Source organism: Ascaphus truei, chromosome 2, assembly GCF_040206685.1.
Source record: "Ascaphus truei isolate aAscTru1 chromosome 2, aAscTru1.hap1, whole genome shotgun sequence".
Classification (NCBI taxonomy): domain Eukaryota; kingdom Metazoa; phylum Chordata; class Amphibia; order Anura; family Ascaphidae; genus Ascaphus; species Ascaphus truei.
Genome location: NC_134484.1, coordinates 171,668,418 through 171,693,206, shown reverse-complemented (window position 1 = coordinate 171,693,206; position 24,789 = coordinate 171,668,418). Strand labels below are relative to the sequence as shown.

Sequence of the window (24,789 nt, the reverse complement as noted above, 5' to 3'; positions counted from 1 at the left end):
CACGCACCGCCCCCCCCGCTGGGCGCGCTTATCACAGTTATGACTGGGACTGCTGCCTTAGTGCTTTCAGCGGCGGCTAATGACGTCACCGAGAAGCGTCACATGTAGTGACCATACGGTGGGTTGCAGGGGGCCGAGATTTTAGCCGCAAGCACGATGGTATGGCAATAGAAATAGTCCAATGCAAAAGAGCATCCAGCCAAGTCTTACTCGCCGTTTTCAGCGGCGGCTAATGGGAAAAACAGCACTATCTGAACAAAAATAATGATCCAGAGGGTCTTCAATAAAAATCTGAGGGCATTAATGGATCATACGAAGACCTTCAAAACACACAATTCGTTTCGCGCATGTAGCGCTTCATCATGGTGTCAATGACTACATGCGCGAAACGTGGATTGAGTTTTTGGGGGGGTCTACGTATGATCCATTAATGCTCTCAGATTTTTATTGAATACCCTCTGGATCATTATTTTTGTTCAGATAGTGCTCCGTTTTCCCCTTCTTACTTGCTAGTATATGCTATATACAGTTACAGTTAAACTGAGTTATATATATCTGGTGTGAGATTATTATTTTATTGTGTCCTATGAGCAGTCATCCCACCAACGCTGGGATCCCTCATAGGTGGAGACGCTGCACTAAGTGAGAGAGCTCGCCCCAGGCTCCTAGAAGCGGAGGCTCAGACCTCCTGTGAGCGTACAGGTACTATCAGCACGTGTAATTGCACGTGGTTTCCCTTAGGCATAGGGAAAGGGGGTTACACATATATTTAAAAAAACTACCCCCCAAATACATGTTAAAAAAAACCCACCCCACAAATACATGTTAAAAAAAAAATACCCCTCAAATAAATATTAAACCCCGCCCCCCCCAAATACATACAAAATATAAACTTACCTACCTTGGGGATGGTTTCAAGCCTCTGGCTGGGCCCGACTGCCGGTCCTCTAGTTGCCGCCGGGCCCCGGCTTTCCCCAGTTACGGGTCTACCTCACTGACTGTCCCACGCCGAGCTTCTGATGCTATCGCCCACCGGGCCTCCATCTCAGGACGGTGCACGACAGAAACTGAGCCCAGCTTGCTTCCGGCGTGCGCTGACGTCAGAGAGGCCCGGCACGCACCAGCAGCTTGGCGTGAGTCAGTGAGGGAGACCCGCAGCTGGGGCAAGATGCTGCTGGGACACTTGGCCCGGCTCTTCCACCCCCCCCCCCCCTGATCACAAGTTAGAACATCATGTACAGGAAGTGACTCCCTGCTTCAGCTTCAGCACAGCAAGCTGGGAGTTGTAGTTTCTATTGCCGCCAAGGGGTATGTGTGTCAGCTTCCTGCACTTACAAGGGGTTACATAAGTATACATGGAGAATGCCATTTACAGTACAGGAATACTGATCCCCGAGAATAGGGTGTGTCCTAAAACCAGGGAACACCAGATACAGAGCATTACGAAAGCTATGCAGGAGATTGTCAATCAAACCACTACTAAAGGTAAGAAGCCTAAGTATCTCCCAAGTGTAGAAAATGGAGAGCTACATGGGAAGAAGCACTGTGTAGCCATATTATTTGCCACCAGTTCATGTCTGAAGTGAAGTACGGTTTTATATGTAGAGTATTATCAACGGCTGTGAATCAGGCTAAGGCCCCGGTAAATCAGCTGCAACGCGCGCCCGCGAGATTGGCGGCGCGTGCAGCCGATTATCTGGTCTGCAGGGAGCTGCAGAGAGAGGCCGGGGGGGGCGTGACGGGGGCGCGGCCATGACGTCACCCGGCAGGTTCGCCCTCATTGGCCTCGCAGCGGGCCCGGCGCCATTGCGGGGAGGGCTCTCGTGAGCGCAGCGTCCGCCACAGCGGACGCTGTAGCAGGCAGCAGGGGCAAGGCCTAAAGCTCTTGTTTGTACTATAAAAGTTCCAGGTGCCCTTCATTATTCCATCAGTATATCTGTGCCCAGCCTGCACGGATCCAGCACCCTGACAGGTAGGAGAGACTGAGCACAGCCATGTATATAGTACACAGCGATATAAACTCCTTTAGAGCTGGGCATGGAGGGTTACAGGCGTATATAGAATAACGCTCTTTCAAGTCAACAAGAGTTTCTGTGCAATTGTGCCCCAATCAGCACCACTGCAGGTTAATGAATAACCTCTTAGGTGCAGAGGTTAATCTTTCTTTACACTCAACGAAAAAAGAAGTCAGCATTAATTATTTAGGGCACACAATGTGATGTATATCTGTTATCATTTGTTATCAATTAACTTTTCCTTGAACTCCTCTTATACATGTATCTGCTATTCCTATCATTCCATAATTCCAGTGGTGCTAGATCAATTCCATTCACCTTCATGCACCAATACGAAAGATCTAACGTGAAATGTTCTCCCCCAGAACAAACCTCCCTAGTCCTTGAAGACTACCAACTGGCAAGGTTTTCTGGGCAATACTGTACATACCTAAGCAAGCGGTCTTGGCGATAATTAAAACTAGGTTGGTTGTGTAGCCGGGACCCCCTTTTCCACCAAATGTTGTGTGGGGTGGGAGATGTTGTACCTAGGGAACGCTCCGATAACGGAGGTTCTGCGCAAGAGGGAGCCGCCATGTTTAGGTTGGCGCTGGCGCAGAACTGACCTTGCAGAAGGTTGCGCATGCGCAGACAAGGGGAGCAAAGCCCGCGAAGGAGGAGAGCTTGGATAGGAGGGGAGTTAGGGAACTACGAGTCCCAGCAGCCCCACGGTACCCCGTGACGCGCCAGGGCCAATAAGGTACGAGGAAGGGAGAAAAAGGAAGTGAGGGCGCGCACGTTGGGTGAGAGCTAGCTGTAGGAGGAAGGAGAAGGAGCTCCGGTGTAGGCAGGCCGTCCGCCCCTACCTAGGCCGTATGCCCCAGGCCCAGTTAGGCCCTGAGCCCCAGTAGAGTGAAGCGGAGCTAGGGACTGGCCATAGACAGGTTCCGGATTCCCTTACTGTTTACACGATCGCTACCGGGACAGTTCTAAGTCAGCGGGAGGTCTGGGATCAGGCCCCGCTACCAAGTCGCAGCGTGTCTGGGTGGGATCGCCCCGGACACCTACGGGTGACGTCTTCTACGCCCACACTGATCCTTGTGAAGATAGTTGCAGAACCGGGTACTGGAGTGCCCGGCAGGTAAACTTCAAGTGCACCAACATTACCATCCTTCACTCAGGACACGTGGCTGCGCAGTCACATACATATACATTCACTGACTCACTTGAGGGTGGGGGACTTATTCCAAAAGGGAACTGGACACGGGGTGGGATCACCCGGTGAAGGGAGGGGGAGAGTGAGCATTCGGCAGGACGCTGAGAGTAGTGTCTCCTCTAGGGAGGGACACCTGTTGATAAAACGTATGGTTGCTAAAAGTAAAGTTTATTGGTTAAGGTATACTGCTGTGTGTGTGTGTATTAATGTACATAAGTTACTGCGAAGACCCACTTCCCCCCGGGCGGAAGCTGTCGCAGGTGGAGGCGCTGCACCAAGTTATAAGTATCGTGCATACCCCAGGCTCTCCGTGGCAGAGGCTCAGGCCCTGTGAGCCTACAGGTTATACAGCATATGGTAGTGGTCTGTGTTCGCTAGGAACCAGGGCTACATTTGGAGGCGCTGCTGAGAGCTTAGACCTGGGGTGCCCCTCGAGCCAAAAATACCGCCACCATGGCGCTTCCCTCACGTCAGGAAATACGCGACTGGGCGCGGCAAATGCACACGCCCGCCTGCCGCGCAGTGGCTGTGACCCGAGTACCCATGGCCCTACCTTTAGAGACATTGCAAATGGCCCTACGACAACTACTGGGTTTTGCCAAAGCCCGCCTGGTAGATGTGCTCATAGATCAAGATGCTAAGTGGAACACTTTGCTAGTAGATTGCCAGCGAGATCTACTAGTCCTCGAGCCTGCCGTCCCTCAATATCTGCCGCTTCCAGACTCTCCGTCCGGCGGCAGCCCCTTGGTCTCTCCACTTCGGGACCCCCCTGTAGGGGACTTGGGTGACGACGACCCTACGCTCCCCTTTGCTCACTACCCCGCGAGCGAGGCGGGTAGCGGTCAGTCAGAAGTTAGCTATCCCGGGTCGAGCGCATCTGAAGAAGGGGGGGTGCATAGTGACATGCTGCAGAAACTCAATGACAAGATAGACCAGTTAACCACCCCCTCAAGCTTACCGCCGTTAGTGGAAGCACTTACCCAAGCCACGCATTCCCAAAGCTACCGGAAATGAAAGGCCTTCTCGGAGACTCTACCTGTACCCACGGGAGAGGATGGGATAGATCCTTGGAAGGAGCACACTAGGGGAGTAATGGAAGAATGGTCTTGTACAGACGTGGTGAAACGCCAACAGCTCATGGAGTGCTTGAGACCCCCGGCGTCCACTTTGATCAGCATTCACCGAGAGCAGTACCCCGACCTGACCTCTCGTATGATGATCGAGTTCCTCGTCGAGGCCTATAGCGCGACCGAGGATGATGGGGCCTTGTGGGCCAAATACTACGCCATCAATCAAAAGGAGGGAGAAGATTTGTCTGCCTATATCCACCACGTGCAAATCTCCCTAGGACCCCTGCTGCATCATAAATATGTGACCGCCTCACAGATAGATGAATTCCTCTGCAAACAATACCTACGGGGGTCCAGTCCTACTCACCCTATAGCAAACTTGATTCGCGATAACCTCACTCGAGGACCCCCCCCCCTCGTTTATCAAGCTCTTACAGAAAGTCAAAGAACATGAAACGCATCTCATGCTTCACTCCCCACAGAAGGCTAAAGCAGCCAGCAGCACTAAACCCAAAGGGAGTGCTGAGACGTAGGAGGATCCGCCGGATAAACCCGGCCCGGAAAGGCCGAAATACGCCGGACGAACCTCGCCTCCGTATGACTGCCGTACCCCACCCAGAGATATGTCCCTTTTTTCCGCATTTGTAGCAGGACATATCTCCTACGATTGTTGGATGGGGGAGTCTCGCCACCGGAGCCCGTCACCCAAGAAGTTCACGCCCCAGGCCATGATATGCGGTGTTTATGCGGCCAGCCCAGAAACCCCTGCTCCCACCCAAAGTGGCGACGGACGCGAGGAGGAGAGTAACCGCGTGGGACCAGTAGCGCTGATCCGGGTACTAGTGGATGGCATCTACTCCTCCGCACTACTGGACACAGGATCTCAGGTGACCATCTTATATCGAGGGTTCTATGATCGACACCTTCAGAAGCGGCCTCTGAAATCGGCAGGGCATATCAAAGTGAGAGGCCTAAGCAATGATGACTACCGCATTGATGGCATAGTGACCGTGGACCTGGAGATACAACAGCTCAACACTGGGAAGTCTCACCCCATGAAGGTGGATGCCTTGGTGTGTCCGGAACCCAAAGAGCCCCCTAAGTATCTGATCATCCTAGGCACGAATGCTGAAATTGTACAAGCCGTCATCCGGGCCTATCTACAATAAACTAATGAACTGCCCATGTCCAGCCTACAGCTACAGCTTGTCCAAGTGGATCCAGATTCCCCTCTGCCACCCTCGGAGGACTACGGACTGTTGTTTTGCGGCCGGGGAGGGCTGACAAGACTCTTACCAGGAGAGACGCAGAGGGTACCCGCCTGGTGTGCCTACGCTGAACGAGGAGACAAGGAGCAGCTCTTTTCTCTAGAAAGCACGCCAGAAGATGTCCGCCGAGGATATCGGCTGGTACCGGGATTCAGGGATTGGCTGACCGCCATTCCCCGTCGAATTTATGTGATGGTCCAGAATGTTTCGCCATTCCCCATGGCCATCGACGCGGGATAGAGAATAGGGAGAATTTACCCCGTCAGCTCGGTGGATGAAGCCGTGCAAGTAAAAGCTACCCGAGTAGAAGGTCCCGGATCGCCGTTTGACTTCGATTTTGGGTCGTCCGGGCTGTCGGACACCTGGAAGGAATGGTTACGAGTGCAGCTGGAAGAAAGACGCTCAGTATTCTCTATAGGGGAGATGGATGTGGGGTGCAGCCGAAATGCCCAACACACCATTCGAATGACTGCTACCAAACCCTTCAGGGAACGTTCACGTCGGCTTGCTCCTAGGGACGTAGAAGATGTGCGAGTGGCCCTCCATGAGATGGAAGAAGCCGGAATCGTCATGGAATCACGAAGCCCTTACGCCTCACCCATAGTGGTAGTGCGAAAGAAGAATGGGACTGTGAGGTTATGTGTAGACTACAGAACACTGAACAACCGAACAGTACCAGACCAGTATAATCTCCCTCGCATAGAAGAAATCCTGGACGCTCTTCATGGAAGCAAATGGTTCAGTGTACTGGACCTCCAGTCCGGCTACTACCAGGTACCTATGAGTTCCGAGGACCAAGAGAAAACGGCGTTCATTTGCCCCCTGGGGTTCTACCAATTCACCCGTATGCCCCAAGGCATATGTGGTGCCCCCGCCACCTTCCAGCGGCTAATGGAGAAGACGTTAGGTGACTTGAATCCCCGGGAATGCCTCGTGTATTTGGATGACATCATAGTCTTCGGGAAAACCCTGGAGGAACACGAGGCTCGACTCCTGAAAGTACTTGACCGATTAGCTCAAGAAGGACTCAAGCTCTCCTTAGACAAATGCCGTTTCTGCCGGACATCGGTGACCTACGTGGGACACATAGTGTCCGCTGAGGGAATTGCCACGGACCCCGCCAAAATAGAAGCCGTCGTCAATTGGCCCCGACCTGACAACGTGGGGGAGTTGTAGTCGTTCCTGGGGTTCTGCGGATACTATCGCCAGTTTGTGGAGGGATATTCCCGACGGGCCAAAGCCCTCAACGGCCTCCTCAAAATATATCCGGAAGACACAGGCCGGAAGGCTACGCCTGCTCGACAACCTTTCTGGGACAAATGGACGACAGAGTGCGAACAAGTCTTCACGGACCTGAACCAGAGTTTGACCGCGGCCCCTGTGTTGGCCTATGCAAACCCAGAGCAACCGTATATATATTACATGTGGATGCTAGCCTGAGCGGATTAGGGGCGGTGCTACATCAGAAGTATCCAGAGGGACTGTGACCCGTAGCTTATATCAGCCGCAGTCTTACCGTCAGTGAACAGAACTACCCCGTGCACAAACTCGAGTTCTTGGCCCTCAAGTGGGCCATTGTCGACAAACTCCGTGACTACTTGTACGGTGTGTCGTTCGAGGTGCACAACAATCCACTTACCTATATCATGACCTCAGCCAAACTCGATGCGGCCGGACATCGTTGGCTGGCCGCTCTGTTCAATTACAATTTCACCCTGAAATATAAGCCAGGTCCCTTGAATATTGGAGCGGACGCCCTGTCTAGACGACCAGGGCTGACCACTACCCCTGACGAAGACCAATGAGAAGAAATTCCGGAACCCGGAATCAGGGCGCTATGTTGTACTGCTGCCATAGTCAATGATCAAGTAGCGTTCTCGGAATTAAGGGTAGCTGACTCTCTAGGATGCGCATCCAACGCTATCCCGGAGGCCTATCGGGACCCCAGTGGCATGCACGTTACTCCCGACAAGATCATAGCCTGGAAAGATATGGTCCGCTACCAAGAACAAGACCCGGTCACAGGGGCCATCCGCTATGCTATCCGCCAAAATCGCCCGGCCCTCCTCAGACAGGCTCCGAGTGATGTAGGAGGTATACTGATGCGGGAAGCCGACAAATTTGAAATACGAGACAATTTACTATACAGAGTTGTAGAGTACCATAACCACCCGAATAGGAGACAATTAGTACTGCCAAAAAGATTACAGTACTTGGTACTGAGGGCGCTACACGATGAACATGGTCATTTGGGGGTTGACAAGACCTTCGGACTAGTGAGAGATCGGTTTTTCTGGCCAAAATGAGAGAAACAGTAGAGCATCACTGTCGACGGTGTGTGCGTTGTATTCAGCAGAAGACATTGCCCACCAGGGCCGCCCCAATGGGCCACTTAAAAAGCACTGGGCCTATGGACTTAGTGTGTATGGACTTCCTATGCATTGAACCCGGTAGCCGCGGCATAGGCAATGTGCTGGTCATCACGGATCATTACACTAGATACACCCAGGCCTTCCCAACAAAAGATCAAAAAGCCATTACGGTGGCCAAGGTGCTCTGGGAAAAGTACTTTATGCATTATGGGCTTCCTCAACGACTACATTCCGATCAAGGAAGAGACTTTGAAAGCAACTTAATAAAAGAACTGCTGAAAATCTTGCATATCGCTAAATCCCGAACTACCCCATATCACCCCGAAGGGGATGCACTGCTGGAACGATTCAACCGCACGTTAATGGACATGTTAGGCATGTTAACAGGGTAGAAAAGACTGAGTCGTCATGTGGAAACACTAGTGCATGCCTACAATTGCACGCGAAACGATTCCACAGGGTTCTCTCCGTACTTTCTCATGTTTGGCCGAGAAGCTCGACTGCCTGTGGATATACGACTGAGAGTCTCCACAGATGGGGTGCATAATACTACTCATTTTCAATATGTACAACGATTGCAAGAGAATCTGCAACGGGCCTACCTGCAAGCCGAGAAATCTACCGAAAAGCTGAACGCCGGGAATAAACGGCGGTACGATCATAAAGTTAAACACAGAGACATTAAACCAGGCGACGCTGTGCTCCTCCGTAACCTGGGAGTACCGGGAAAACATAAATTGGCTGATCGATGGAGGGAGGGAGTGTACGAGGTAGCCTCACAAATGGCCGGGTCTACCGCATTAAGGACTCGGAGGGTCGGGTGAAGACATGGCACCGAAATCATTTGCTCCCTATTCCCCGAGTGGAGGAGGGGGATTTGGAGTGGCCTGCATCCTCGTTGGATGGGGAAGTGACATTGGAAGATGACGAGCCAGGGAACTCAGTATTTCAGGAAGATCCAGAAGAGGGAACCTCTCAAAGGGACCCTCAACAGAGAGCACCTCCCGGCGGAGCTACGGGTAAAGGGCTCGGGGAGCACTCGCCCCATGGGGTGGCCTCGGAAAATTCGCCACTAGACCCACTGAGCCCGTGCTTTGTACCAAGTCAGGATAATTTAGAGACTGTAACCCCCTCAAGGGAAGAACTCGAGATTCAAGACCAAGATAGTCACTCCCCCAAGGGAGTGACTGAGCAACAGTTGAGGCGAAGTCAAAGGCACCCCACTATGAGGCTCAGCAGTGGGCTCGCAACCGAGTGAAATCAGTGATTGTGATGTTTAGCGAAATGTACAATCTGATTTAGAAGCAGAAAATGGTTATGTTATGCATTTTTCATTATCTAATGTTGTACCAGTTTAAAGGTATCATCCAAGCGGGGACGTTGGAATCCACAGGGGGGGAGGATGTAGCCGGGACCCCCTTTTCCACCAAATGTGTGGGGTAGGAGATGTTGTACCTAGGGAACGCTCCGATAACTGAGGTTCCGCGCAAGAGGGAGCCGCCATGTTTAGGTTGGCGCCGGCGCAGAACTGACCTGGCAGAAGGTTGCGCATGCGCAGACATGGGAGCAAAGCCCGCGAAGGAGGAGAGCTCGGCTAGGAGGGGAGTTAGGGAACTACGAGTCCCAGCAGCCCCGCGGTACCCCGTGACGCGCAAGGGCCAATCAGGTACAAGGAAGGGAGGAAAAGGAAGTAAAGGCGCGCATGTTGGGTGAGAGCTAGTTGTAGGAGAAAGGAGAAGGAGCTCCGGTGTAGGGAGCCCGTCCGCCCCTACCTAGGCCGTATGCCCCAGGCCCAGTTTGGCCCTGAGCCCCAGTAGAGTGAAGCGGAGCTAGGGACTGGCCATAGACAGGTTCCGGATTTCCTTACTGTTTACACGATCGCTAGCGGGACAGTTCTAAGTCAGCAGGAGGTCTGGGATCAGGCCCCGCTACCAAGTCGCAGCGTGTCTGGGTGGGATCGCCCCGGACACCTACGGGTGACGTCATCTACGCCCACACTGATCCTTTGTGAAGATAGTTGCAGAACCGGGTACTGGAGTGCCTAGCAGGTAAACTTCAAGTGCACCAACGGTACCATCCTTCACTCAGGACACGTGGCTGCGCAGTCACATACATATACATTCACTGACTCACTTGAGGGTGGGGGACTTATTCCAAAAGGGAACTGGACACGGGGTGGGATCACCCGGTGAAGGGAGGGGGAGAGTGAGCGTTCGGCAGGACGCTGAGAGTAGTGTCTCCTCTAGGGAGGGACACCTGTTGATAAAACGTATGATTGCTAAAAGTAAAGTATATTGGTTAAGGTATACTGCTGTGTGTGTGTATTAATGTACATAAGTTCCTGCGAAGACCCACTTCCCCTCGGGCAGAAGCTGTCGCAGGTGGAGGCGCTGCACCAAGTTATAATTATTGTGCGTACCCCAGGCTCTCCGTGGCAGAGGCTCAGGCCCTGTGAGCCTACAGGTTATACAGCATATGGTAGAGGTCTGTGTTTGCTCGGAACCAGGGCTACAGTTGGTTATGCATGTGTTAAAGCAACAATTCCCCTAGAGTTTAACTCCAAATCTTATGTAGCCCTTGTTTCCCAGGGAAGGAACTACCAATGCTGCTATTACCAGTTGGCAACTAGGAGGCTTGAGCCTGCAGTGATTCTGGTTCACCTCGATGCAGTGCCTCCACCTGTAAGGATCCCAATATGGTGGGATAGGCTCTTTACAGGAACAATAACTAATACACACAGGCAGGTATACAGTATAACAACCTTTACTGAACGCAGACCACAGTACCCTGGTCCCCACAGTATAACAATGCCCCAACCTGATAATACCAGTGAGTGTCCCCCAAAGTACAAAGGGTGCTTGGCACCAATACCCTGATGTCTTTTTGCAACAATGTCAGGGCCCACCCAAAAGTGCAGGAGATGGCGCTATCTCGTGGAGTGTTTGTGCAGTTGAGGTTCCTGCCGAGTACTCCAGTACTCGGTGCGGCCGACTTAGCAACAGGGATCCGCCGATCCAGGGATGTCGTCCGCCTCCACGTGGGTTGAATTCCGACGTGGATAATATCACCATACAGAGTCTCTTACAAAGGAGATGGTCTGGTCCCAGACCACAGGCCGCAATCACCATGCTGCGTCCTCACTGTGTCCCTGACACTAGACAGTACAATGGGGAAGCTTCCCTATCTAAGGGGCCTTCCCATCAGCAACCACAAGCTACTGTCGGGCCTAGCTGGGGCCTAAGGAGGTTAGGCCTAGTCTCAGAGCCAGTGGCTCTGAGACACTACCTGCTGGATCCAGCTCCCTTTTCTGACTGGTGTGGTCCCCCATTTGGTATGCCAAATGTATGCTTCTGCCTGCCGAGATCCTAGCAGCCCTATTGGCTGTCCTTGCCTATGTGTTCTGCAGCCCCTGGGGCTGTTGGGAATTGTAGTTCCCCTGCAGAGTTTTGAGTGTAATGGCCACCGCTATACTAGCTCCTGCGCATGTGCGAGGTGGAGCACGATGGCCTCCACAACTCGGAATCTCCTCTGCGTATGTGCAAGTGCTTCTGCGCATGCACGGCCAATTCAACATGGCGGCCCTCGCTGTCGGGTGCGCCGCGAACCTCCCGGCGACCCGGTCGTCCAGCGCAACCTCCTTGCACCTCCCTGCCTATCCGCGCACTCCCCAGCTGCAGCGGAGGTAAGGGGAAAGTCAGGGAGTGTGCCCAGAGGGGACCTGGCTACACTTATTATTTTACCCTTAATAATTTTCTGCTCCCTTTTATAAAATGCGTTCATTGTATTTTAGTGTTTAATTTTCCCCCCTAATCTGTAGCATCTAAGGTTACCATGGTAACCTTTACAGTGCACTGGGCTCTGGAGAGACATTTATTTGACCTCCTGGACTCTTCGGGGCCTACCCTGATTAAGCATCGGATTTCAAAAATAAAAATATTCTCTGCAAGGGTAAATTAAATGAATGAGAAAATAATTATGCACAAAAATGCGATCAGCGCGGCGGACGAGATTTGTCCAAAACAAAATGCCGCTGTTTTAAATCTTTTTCTTTGATAAATCTGGACTGTTTCATACATACCTGTGTCACTCGGGTTCTCTAGGAATGTTTGATATACAGTATGATGACTTATTATGTACACTACAGGAATAAGTAGTAGCTGTCTTCAAGTATTCCAGAGCAGTTTTAAAACATCCTTGTGGTGTTAAATCCCCAAATACTCATATTTTAGTAGATTGGTTTTTGTTTTTTTTATTGTACAATAAATTACTATAATTGTGAATGAGATGTTGGATCAGCAAAAAACTGGTTAAGCAGGCAACTAATTAACTATCTCAGCTTTATATGCTAGCAGTGGCTTCTCGTGCTGTCAGACGGCTTAGGAGAACGCTGGTATGTATTGAACTTTGTTTGATATTTGAATGGAATACTTTTGTCCTGTGGTTGAAGTGCCTGATTTCAGGAAATTCTAAGTCTGTTTCAGTGTTTGTTTAGCTCCTTTTTCAGTGAGTTATACAATATTTATGTTCGTAAAAACAAAAAGGAGAGACATCTGCAGTACGTGGCCCTTTTCTTATACTGTAAATAAGAAGTAAAACGGGAGGTTTGTAAATATAGAAAGAAATGGGACCCCAGTTTGTGTCATTTAGGGAACATCTGAATGGATTTAGCAGGCCTTACACAAAATGTATTTCCCTGGTTACTAACACAAATACAATGGGAATAACAAATATATGATTTGAAATTATGGAATTCCCGAGAAAAAACATTTACAGTCACTTTTCTTGTTAAACTGAAGAAGTGTATACAATTATTAACCAGCGTTACCAAGTTGAATATTTCTGTGTGTACACACTGTGTGTGCCGGGCTGCGGCACTGAACTCACAGCCCCTCTGGCACTTCATGATCATATGATTGCGAACAGAAGAGGAGGGGGAGTCCTTTTCTGGTTCCCTGCAGGGCTGCAAACAGGCGAGGTGAGAAGGAGAAATGGGGAAATGGAGGAGGGAAGAGTGGGGGGGAGGAGGGAAGAGTGGGGAGGAGAAGGAGTTATGTAGGGGTTGGGAAGGAGATGGAGCTATGGGGGGGGGAGGGGAGAAGAAGAGGAGAAGGATCTATGGGGGGGATGGGGAGAAGGATCGATGTGAAGGGTAGGAGCTATGAGGGGAGTAGGTATGGGCCTGGAAGAATGGGCCTCCCTCCATTCTCTCTATCCCTCCCTTCCACCATTTTCTCTCTCCCTCCCCCTAGTCTCTCTCCCCCTCCCCCCAGTCTCTCTCTCCCTTCCCCTCACCTTTCTCTGCCTTCCTGCCCCCATTCTCTCTCTCCCTTCCCACCCCACATTCTCTCCTTTTCATACCCCTTCCCACCCCCCATTCTCTCACTCTCTCTCTTCCTACACTCCTCCCCCCTGCTGGCGCTGACCGCACTCATGCTTGAGAGCGGTGACGGCATCAGCTCTCCAAGCATGAGCGCCTGGTGTCCTCGCTATTTCGGAAGCGCGCGGGGGGGGGGGGGGGGAGGGGGAGTTCATTGCGGGCAAATTGGGTGCGCTCGAAAGTTAAATTTTTTTGTTTAGCCAAGCACCAAGCGTGGGTGAGCGTGTGTGCCCACGCATGAGCGCGCGCGCCCACGCATGAGCGCGCGCGCACAGCACGAGCATGGATGTAACGATCCACATTGACTAAGGTAAGCGCACCAAGCACATAGCGCGCTCAGGGCAAGCGGGGACTCAGCATTAAGCTATATGGACTTACATGCTACAAGTGAGCCTGGTTCCAGAATAATATAATAGAAAGTCTACTGACTGGTTACTATTGGCTTCTATATTAAAATCAGATATCAAAACATTAACAAACTATAAGCCAAAAATATAAATCTATACAGTCTTTTTACATTTCAAAACAATATCAAAGGGGCGTGTGGATTTATATGACCCAATGTGTATCAGAGAATACTGTAACATTCTTTGGGTAGCTGTCACTGTCACATCCAATCCACGTGCTTTCCACAGCAATTAACTGTAATGTGGCCCCAGAGAACTTGGTGGTAATGTACATTGCTGTATTAAGCTTACTCCCTTTCCTATTATTTTGCAGGTAGTGATATCTTTTAGTGAAAATACATGAGTTCTTCACAGATTGAATTAGTATTTAAAATCTCATATTTCTTTCATGTGTCTACTTCTAAGGCCGCGGGCATGGTGCCTCGGGCCGCGCTGAGCCGTGCTCCTGCTCAGCCGCGCCTGCTCAAGCTGGTGCTTTTTTGCGTCCTGGCAGGCGAGGCAGTGAGCGTGCTTTGGGGGCGGGACGTAGGCATGGCGGGAGGCGGGGCTAGTCCCTCATTCCCATTGGCTGTTTGCGGTCACGTGACCGGCCCTTCGCTCCGGTAAGCGAGAAAACTGAATTTAATATGTCGGCTGCAATTCAGCACGTCTCCACATGCGCCCGCACGAGCCTGCTAAAGCCACACACATACAAGATGCAGGAGGTAAGTGTGCTGGCTCAGCGCGATATTTTTTACTATGCCCGCGGCCTAAGAAATCTACTTGTTCTTTTTGTGGAATTCATTAGTTGTTCATTAAACTAACAGCTCAGAAACATACAGTATTGTCACTGTGTTTTTTTTTTTAAAGCAGGAAATGGATGAGCTCGCTTATGCTCTGTTATCACACACTGGAGGATCCTTTGGATTCCCAGAAAAGTATGAATTTATTGTTAAAAGGCACTTCCAAATAGTGTATCTTGAGGAATTTTTAAACGATAAGGATGCATATTCCCAAAAGATACAAGTTATCCTGTTGTGGTGGCATATGCCTAAAATTGACCGCGAGCTCCTGGAATCTCTACCGAACCTGAAAGTCATTGGGAGTTCTGGAGCTGGGGTGGATCACCTGGATCTACAGCTTATATCAAGCTACGGCATTAAAGTGACCAACACACCACACGTGGGAGATGATGCGACTGCAGACGTGGGAATGGCTCTGATGTTGTCGTCTGCCAAAAATATACCGGAAGGTAACACAAACCAGTATTCAGAATCATACATATTATAAAAGGTGAAACCTACTCATTACACCCAAGCAGGGCTGCAGACAGATTTCCCGGGGCCCAGGACTAGAGTTACGTCCGGGGACCCCCCCCCCAACCCTCTTGTGTGACCACCCCTCCATGTCAGCAGTCCTGCGAGCCCCCACCCCTCCATTTCACAATCTCACGAGCCCTCCCTATTTCCCACCTCTTCCCATGTATTTCTCTCCAGTCCGGAGAACTCTCTTAATTCCTCTTCCTCACTCGACCCCTCTCACACCCCCCCTCCATCAATTACCTCACTCTCACTCCCCCCTCCATCAATTACCCCACTCTCACTCAATCCCCCCCCCGGCTCACATGTATTTCTCTTCCCTGCGCCTCACTCTTACTCCCTATTTTCCTCACTCCCTCACCCCTCTCTCCTCTCACTCGCCCCCACTCTCCGTCAATTAACTCACTCTCAATCAATCCCCCCTCCCCTCACACAATCCCCCATGTAAAATATATATTAAAAAAAACATCCCCCAATACATATAAAAATACACCCCTCCCAATACATATAAAAATACACCCCTCCCAATACATATAAACATACACCCCACCTCCTAATATATATATAAAAATACACCCCCTCCCTCCATACATGTAACGGTGTTTCCCCCACCCCTTGGGAGATTCTGTCATTACATGGTGTGTAGTGCTGACTACCTGTTGGTTCACAGGGTGCCGATTCATCCGCCGATAGTAGTGGGGACTTCTGGACAGGCTTCTGGAGTACATTACAGTTGTTTATCTCTGGGTACACAGTGCCTCCATCTGCTGCAGGCTCCAGATGTATGGAGGAAATCTCATACAGAAAAAATGTTCTCCACTCCCCCCAGAAAGATTGCACACTAGGCAGGAGGTATAGTTAACTGGAACCGGTTTATTCCTCTACTTCAGCATAATATACAAAGGGCTTCTGCCCAATACAGCTTACACAGATCTTCAGCCTCTGGATGGTCCCTCGAACTACACACTGGGTCAAGGGCACCCAGGCAGTCCTTACTATTCCCTGACCCTCTAGCAGGGCCAGGGGAATGATAACACTCACTCTCCCCCAAGGGGAAGAGGAACAGGGGATGCCAATGCACAGGCAATCCTGTGTGCTACCTGTCTCAATGGCAGAGACAACTGTCTAAATTTAGTGGTGCCGCCCCTTAAGTACAGTAGGGGGAAGGTACCAGGTCTGAACGCAGGATTGGGCAGAACCCAGGCCTAGTCCCACCTCCACCCCTGTCTCCTGTGTGGGGAAACCCCATGATTGGTCCTGACACTGCCTGCCCTTACCATGGCTTGCATGTCAGGTAGGGCAGACTGGTAGCCATGACCAGGCATGGATACATACATATAAAAATATAACCCCCAATACATATAAAAATACACCCACAAGCAATTGCTGCCGGGCCCAGCTCTCCCCCAGGTGCGGGCCTCCCTCACTCTGTCCTATGCCGAGCTTACAGGCCTCCCTCTCATACCGGCATGCGCCGAAAGCTGAGGCCCAGTTTACTTCCGGCATGCGCCGACATCAGACAGAGTGAGGAAGGTTCGCAGCTGGGAGAGAGCCGAGCCCGGCTGCACCTGCTTTTTCCGTCTGCCAGGCCCCCTACAGCCACTTGTCCCGGCTCTCCCGCTCTTTCGGCAGCCCTGCACCCAAGTATAGCTAAAAACTAATTATAACAGCACTGTATGTACTACAAGACTTCTTCAGTGTCAGAGTACCTGCAGCACACCTGTGTAATGTATCGCCGGCTCTCTGGCAGTGAAGGTTTAAGCAGCTCAGGGCTTAAGGAATAGTATTTACTCTTGTAAATTAGGCCCCAGTGCCGTGTAAATGTCCAAGTCTCAAATTAGCTAATTATATTGTGTGCATTTTATCTTACAGGCAACCGAATTGCATGTTCACCTGAAACCAGTCATTTTGATCTGAACTGGGTGGGTGATGACATCACAGAGGCTACACTTGGCATCATTGGAATGGGAAGTATTGGCTACAGTATTGCTCTGAGGGCTAAAGCTTTCAGAATGAACATTCTGTACCACAACAGGCAGAGGAGGTGAGGGGCACACGACTGCAACTAACCCGTTCCTGTCCCTATTGTATGAGTACTAATAATAGACTTTGTTATTCAAGGTATTCCACTTTATACAGCATAGAATTTACCCAGCACATTTTCACTGAACAAGAAGATTTCAGCTCTCATGCTACCATGTACCATTACTATCTGACCAACATATGGCAATGTATGATAAATAGCTTTGTTTTAGGCTGTGGCCTGTAAGCAGATGCCCATGTTATGTATGATATAGATGTAGCAGAGTCCCCCTCCTTACATCTGGTGAGGGGAAACCTGTTGTTGGGTGGTGTGGCCGGAGCTCCGCGTGATAGGAAATATGAGGGCGGCCATGTTTGCAAGGCACGCATGCACAGTGCGGCGAGGCGCGCATACGCAGTATCGAGAGTGTGGTGGCCATCTTGGAATGGCTCAGCATATACAGCAACGAGACTACATGCCCCAGAATCCTCAGCGGGAGGGACTGCCACATGGACTGTCCCAGCCAATGGAATTCTGGTGCTGAGAAGGACAGGATATTCTCTGCGTCCTGACAGAGGAGCAAAGGAAGAAGGTAGTGTCCAGAGAGCAGTGCTTCCTGGACTAGGCCCAGACCTTGCCCCTTAGGCCCCAGCTGGGCCCTAAGACAATTTAAGTTCCGTACTCTAGGGATAGGGACTCTTCTCCTTTAGTACTAGTGCTACGCTGGTGGACGGACGGCTACACGGCACTCTGTGGCCTGGGACCAGGCCATAGGATTCTAGGACACTTCAGTGAGACACTCCAGCTGGAGCTCACCCCACAAGGAGGATCGGGACCCTTAAAAGAGAAGTGAATTGTTGTCGGAGGCTCCGCTGCATGGGACCTACTCCACCTCTACACGCTGCACCTGGATACTGGAGTACCCAGACAGGTACCCAACGTATATCAACATTCACAGGGGGCAGGCTAGATCACATTTGGGTGGGATTGCTGTAACGGCACCAGGGATTATTGGTGCCACTGCACCCTCAGTACTTTGTGGACACCACTCAGTGTTTGGGGTCATGGCCTTATATTGTTGCGGCCTAGTAGTGTGTGTGCTATGTATTGTGTACAGTAAAGCTCAGTATATATATATATATATATATATATATATATATATATATTTATTTATATTGAGTGGTGTGTTATTTACTACTGTTGTATTGGTTCCTGTGAGGGGTTATCCCGCCAACGCTGGGATCCCCCCATAGGTGGAGGCGCGGCATGCACAGAGATAAAGCTCACCCCAGGCTCCCAGAAGCAGAGGCTTAGGCCTGCTCTGAGCAAACAGGTACAGCAGCACGGGTAGTCGCCCGTGTATTTCCTTTAGGCATAGGGAAAGGGGGCTACATAAAGATGAAGGAACTGTTCCAGGCTGTTTTTGTGAAATTTTATCAAAATCTCAAAATGCCAAACAAACTTGCCTGATGAATTAATGTTTACAAAACATCTTAATCCCAATCAGTGCCTTTGTCAAGATCCCTGGTTGTCACATGATATGTGAGAACTTTAATCATAAAATCCTGTGGGGAAATGAATGTGCCACTCAAGGTTACTCCCAATGAAACAAAGAACTCCTAACAGCATCCATAGTAACCTCTGTGCAATGCTTTTATAAATGTGCAGAGCGAGTTAAATTCAGCAAAAAGGGAAAATATTTGTAACCCCCTTTGGGATTACTGTATTCACTTAAGAGGTTAAAGGCTTTAGATGGTTAACTGTATGGGTTGCTGCAGTGTAACGCCCCTCTCCCAATCACATGGTATAAAGTGACTAGGCAGAAACCGACCCACGCCCACCTTCTAGATGGTGTTTAGCTCATCACCTGGTACAGGATATTAAGTATAAATCTAACCGCTCTCACTGTAGGCATGGTGACCTGTGATGTCACAAGTGGGTATATATAGAGCTGTGGAAGGTTCTTGAGGTAGGTTCCCAGGAGAAGTGTAAGGGATCTCATTGTACACGGAGTATGTCTTGCTTAAGTATGGAACTATTATATATAATATTTCTACATTCACACATGAGCCTTCATTGATTCATTGCGGCTGTGCGGCGATCATACCCCCCTTGGGAGGATTTCTGCAGTAAGTATGGAACTATATGTGTAAGGATGTATGGTTACCTATTGTTTTTTTACAGTTAGGAAAAGTGACCCTTATTTTAGAATAGGGCGATACCAGGAAGGTGAGGTGTATGCCAGTCAATAAAGGGGATGTGTGTGGTACCCCACGTGAGGTCCATTTAATATGGGCCTCAGAATATTACCATGAAGCTGCTCAAATAATAGGTTCACAAGCACACGTACATCCAATAGGATGGCTCTGCACTGGGTGACAGGCTATGGATCCTCGTGTGAGAAAGCACCCCTGTAACCAGGTCCCTGTGGGATGTAGGAAAGCCCCATCTGCTAGGCTAGCTTGTCATCCTTTGTCAGCAATGCTTATACTCCCAGCCCGCACAAATGCCAGCACTCTGAGAAAGGTAAACAGAGACACTAAACACCATTTGTACAATGATAATATACCTTAATATAACACTCCTTGTGGGTAGGAGGGGTTAAATACAGCATTTATTTTCTGTTCTCCATGGCAGCGGGCACTGTAGGGCCAACTCTTTGTGCAGGAGATGCTTGTGCTTTAAATGCCCATGGCCCTTGTTGAATGGGAATTTAGACTTCATGGCAGATATTCCCCTTTCGGTTCATAAGCTTTCCTTATGCATGTGATGACCCATCGGGATATGGTCTCCTTTGATGCTGCTTGTCCAGTCCTAGGTTCTTGTGGGAGGATAAACTGACTTTCTGAAACTCTGTACCTGGTTGAGACACATTTTTAAACCTCACAACAGAGAGATTGTGTAGTACTTCTTTTTTTTAGTTCCCGGATTTGGGCAAAATAAAGGTGAATATGAAATGGGGATACAACTTGAGGCAGGAAATTGTAAACTGGTTGCATTACTGCCTTATCCTGGTGAACGGTAAGGAACGGTCACTTCTAGTTGACATTAGGGCGATGAGGAATGACATTTTCCATGCTAACAGCTTTAAAGAGATCTGTCATAATGGTTGGAAGGGATGTACTGTCAGGACTTCAAGAACCAGAGTGAGGTCCCATTACGGAATTTTACACCCGACTTGTGGTCTTAATCATTTGACTCTTACAAGAAACAAATGACAAGGCTCTGACACTAGGTTCCTCTCTAGGGGTGCCAACAATGCAGATACTTGCACTTTTAATTAACTCAGGTTTGGTCCTTTGTCGAATCTTTCCTGCAAGAACTCTACTAAAGCCACTGGGGTGGGGGAAAAACAAACAAAAAAACCTCTTACATAGTCGTTGAAGCAAATCCAAATTCGGTAATACAGCCCGGATTGGACTCAGATGAGAGGCAGCCGATGATCCTCCTCTGATTGGTTGTCGCGCGGCGTGCGAGTGTAGGTGGTGCACTGCATGGAGCGGGCATGTCATTGATGGACATGGATGCAGCACGACCGTGCCGGGGGCACGCCTCCGCGCATGGAGGTTGAGTTGCACGTCCACCGCTGATGTTGACGAGTTATGTGTCCGAGGGGCGGGACATAGCGGCGATCCTCACAGTACCCCCCCCCCCTTAAGGGGAGACCTCCGGACAAGCCATGGATGGCATCAAAGGGTGTTTATGGTGGAAGGCTCGGATTAGCCTGGTGGCGTGTACCTGTCTGTGCGGAATCCCTTCCCTCTCTTCGGGGCCAAAACCCTTCCAGTGGACAAGGTATTGCAGTCCACCTCTGGATAGCCTGGAATTGAGGATGGCTTGTACCTCAAACTCCTGCTGGCCTTCCACGAGGACAGGTCGAGGGGGTACATCCCGGCTGGTGGAGTGGGCATCCTGCAGATAGGGTTTAAGAAGGGAGGAATGAAACACGGAGGGGATCCTCATAGTATTCGGCAGCTTCAGCCGGTAGGCTACAGGATTGATTCTCTCTGTAATCAGAAAAGGTCCGATAAACCAAGGCGCCAGTTTGGGAGACGATACCTTAAGGCGCATGTTCTTGGTAGACAATCAGACTCTTTGTCCCAGGGAATAATCAGGAGTCTCCCGACGGTGACGATCTGCTTGTTTTTTTTTTTTGCAATGCGCCGGCATGTCTCAAATTCTGCTGGATTTTCTCACATTACTCCTAGAGGTGTTGGATCCTGTCCTCCGCGGCAGGGACCCCTGATCTGGGAACTGCGGCAGCCGTTGACCCTCCTCTGATCAGTTGTCGCGCAGCACGTTCGTGTAGGTGGCGCGCAGCGCCTAGCGGGCACGACATTGATGGACGTGGACGCAGCACGGAGGTTAAGTTGAGCGTGCACCGCTGACGTCATCGCGTGACGCGTCTGAGGGGCGGGGCCTATCGGCGATCCTCACAATTGCACAGGGAAGAAATTACTTTGAGCAGTAGTTCACATTTTTTCCAATAGTCGGTCTCTAGATAAGGTTATATTTCTATGCCCATTTTCCTTACTTCTGGTATTAGGGGTGTTAGCATCTTTGTGAAGGTTCCTGGTGAAGTTGCTAAACCAAACAGAAGAAATATGTACTGGTAATGCTACTGGGAACCTGAGAAACATCTAATGCTTTCTTGCTACCTCCTTCGTGTCTATTGATCACATCCAATCGTAGGGTTTTACTTTTTGGATGGTGTTAGGCGAGACCATTTTGAACTTTTTCAGTTGCAGGTAAGTATTCAGTTTCTGTAGGTGTAGAACTGCTCTGAGACCTCCTCATGCCTTTCTTACCAGAAAAATCCAGGAATATATACCTTTTGTTCTTGAGGTACTCTTTTTATCACCTTTACTCGCAGTAGGTCTCTTAAAATGATAGTCATTTCTTTAGTTTCTTCTTTTGTATGAGGACATCTTGACATTATAAATATGTCCTTTCTTGGAAACCTTTTGAATCCCAGGTGGTAACAATACATACAGATTTAAAGCCCCCCCCCCCCCCTGTCTTTGAGTCCAAGCAGCCCTGAAATTAATTAACCTTCCAACTGGAGACTGCTGGACTACTTGATCTTCATGCAAACTTCCCTCTGGCAAATGCAGCTTTCCCTCTGGGGCAACAAAAAAGACTGCTTTTTCGCCTCTCCAAGATCTTTGCTGACAAATGGTCTTCCCAGACGATATGACAGTGCTATTCTATATTGTGTTCTTTCTGACTGATGAGATAAAGAATACAATATTCTTGCTCTCCTTTCATGAGCTAAAAAAGTACTTTTACCTTCTGAGGCTTTGGATATAATTGTATCCAATTTTTCTCCCTCGAAGGGTAATGAACATAAATTGAGCAGCGTCTCCCACCCAGTCATTTTCTATCCGCCTGGGCCCATTCTGATTCCACCATAATCTTTGATCACTTGATGGACCGGAAAGTATCTTGTTTTTCTTTGGGTTCCTCTGAATAGTTTATCTGTTCTCTGACTCCTATCTTCAATATCTCTATTTCCATATTCCAACATCAGGTTTTAAACAGCAACTGGAGGATACTTTAGAGCCGATGAGTAGTATACTACTTTATTGCTGATTAGCCTATATACATATTTTTTCTGATTTTTGTTACTGGATTTTCTATTGTATTGTATGTCTTTATTTGTATAGCGCCATTAATGTACATAGCGCTTCACAGTAGTAATACATGGGGTAATCATATAAATAATAAATAAATATAAATAACAGATCATGGGAATAAGTGCTTCAGACAAATGTAATATTTAGGAAGAGGAGTCCCTGCTCCCAAGAGCTTACAATCTAATTGACATGGACATTTGATCAGGATAATAAGACATTATTTTTTTTTTTTATATATAACTTTTTTCATTTGTTTGAGACGGTACTGCACCTAATCGTATATTATACTGCTTGTTTGTCTTTTTCATCTACAAACAATAATATTTCTAATTTGCTGTGGCTGTTTTGTTCCATCGTAATTAGACAGCTAGGCAGACATCTGCTTAATGTGGGCGGTTCCTTGTGCATTTTGAGGATATATATATATATATATATATATATATATATATATATATATATATAATCAAAAAATAAATAGATGATACCGTTCTGTGGCTAACGAAATGCTTTTATTTGTGCGAGCTTTCGAGATACACTGATCTCTTCTTCCGGCGATGTTACCGGAAGAAGAGATCAGTGTATCTCGAAAGCTCGCACAAATAAAAGCATTTCGTTAGCCACAGAACGGTATCATCTATTTATTTTTTGATTATTGAAGCTCGGCTAACACGGTACTGATACCTCTACATATATATATATATATCAGGTAAACCCCATTATAACGCAGTCCTTGGGGTCCACCCCGAGACCACGTGTTAGTAACGGGGTCGCGGGAAAAAAAATGGCCGCCGCATCAGCGCATCTTCACCCCTTCACCCCGCGGGACAGGAGATGGGAGGGGGGATGCCCCTCCGGTCCCGACTTCCCCCTGTCACCGCGTGACAGCCCGCGGGACAGGAGATGGGAGGGGGGATGCCCCTCCGGTCCCGGCTTCACCTTCTCCCCACCGTTGTCCCCGCTGCCTGCGCAGGAGGAGGGGGGGGGGAGCGGGTGTTGGTGCTGGTGTGTGTAAGTGTGTGAGAGTGTGTGAGAGTGTGTGAGAGTGTGTGTAAGTGTGTGTAAGTGTGTGTGAGTGTGTGTGTGTGAGTGTGTGTGAGTGTGTGTAAGTGTGTGTAAGTGTGTGTAAGTGTGTGAGTGTGTGTCAGTGTCTGTGAGTGTGTGAAAGTGTGTGTGCAGTGTGCAGTGTGAGCAATGAGCAGTGAGTGTGCGGTGTGTGCAGTGTGAGCAATGAGCAGTGTGTCAGTGTGAGCAATGAGCAGTGTGTGTGCAGTATGCAGTGTGTGTCAGTGTGAGCAGTGTGTGTGCAGTGTGTGTGCAGTGTGTCAGTGTGAGCAGTGTGTGTGCAGTGTGCAGTGTGTGTCAGTGTGAGCAATGAGCAGTGTGTGTGCAGTGTGCAGTGTGTGCAGTGTGAGCAATGAGCAGTGTGTGTGCAGTGTGCAGTGTGTGTCAGTGTGAGCAGTGTGTGTGCAGTGTGAGCAATGAGCAGTGTGTGCAGTGTGAGCAATGAGCAGTGTTTGTCAGTGTGAGCAGAGTGTGTGCAGTGAGAGTGTGTGCAGTGTGTGCAGTGTGCAAGCAAAAAAAAAAAAAAAATTTTTTTAATTTATAATTTTTTTTTTTTTTTTTTTTTTAAACGGGAGCCACGGGAAAACCGCGTTATAACCGAATCGCGGTATAACAAGGCGCATTATAACGGGGTTTACCTGTGTGTATATATATATATATATTCTTCCCAGCTTTATAGCAGTGCTATATAGGAATATTAGTTACAATTTAATATTATAGGTAACATTTCTTTAGGTACGCTATATTATTTTTCTTGGTATATTTATTATTCTTTAACCTTGTTTCTGTAGGGTACTACTTATATAGATTGTAGCTTGTGACTCGTTTTTCTCTTTTTGAACTTGGTTTTCAGTATTTATTTAGGAGGTTAGCAGCATCATCTTTTTTACTTATTTTGTTTGTCTTTTCTGTGATTTCTAATAAAGTCCATTTGGTTATTTCTATATTTTTGTGTCAATTTTGAGTGCTATTTAGAGGACTAGCTTTTCTTTATTCTGTATTTTTTGTATTATATTGGTCCCTAGCACCCCCAGAGGATGTATTTATCTTACTCCTGTTTTTTTTT

At 49.0% G+C, this 24,789-nt stretch overlaps 1 protein-coding gene across 2 annotated transcripts in view; it reads left to right on the top strand.

The window, feature by feature from the left end:
- Nucleotides 1–24,789, top strand: part of LOC142486967 (putative 2-ketogluconate reductase) — a 71,273-nt gene that overhangs the window by 31,519 nt on the left and 14,965 nt on the right. The window contains exons 1-3 of one of the 2 annotated variants that reach the window (XM_075585548.1): nt 12,262–12,310; nt 14,557–14,935; nt 16,875–17,046. The exons of the other annotated variant lie outside the window; for it this stretch is intronic. Coding sequence (XP_075441663.1) covers nt 12,263–12,310; nt 14,557–14,935; nt 16,875–17,046 — 599 coding nt within the window. The 5' untranslated portion in view covers nt 12,262. Of the gene's footprint in view, nt 1–12,261; nt 12,311–14,556; nt 14,936–16,874; nt 17,047–24,789 lie in introns of those variants that run through there. 2 annotated transcript variants of the gene reach the window in all.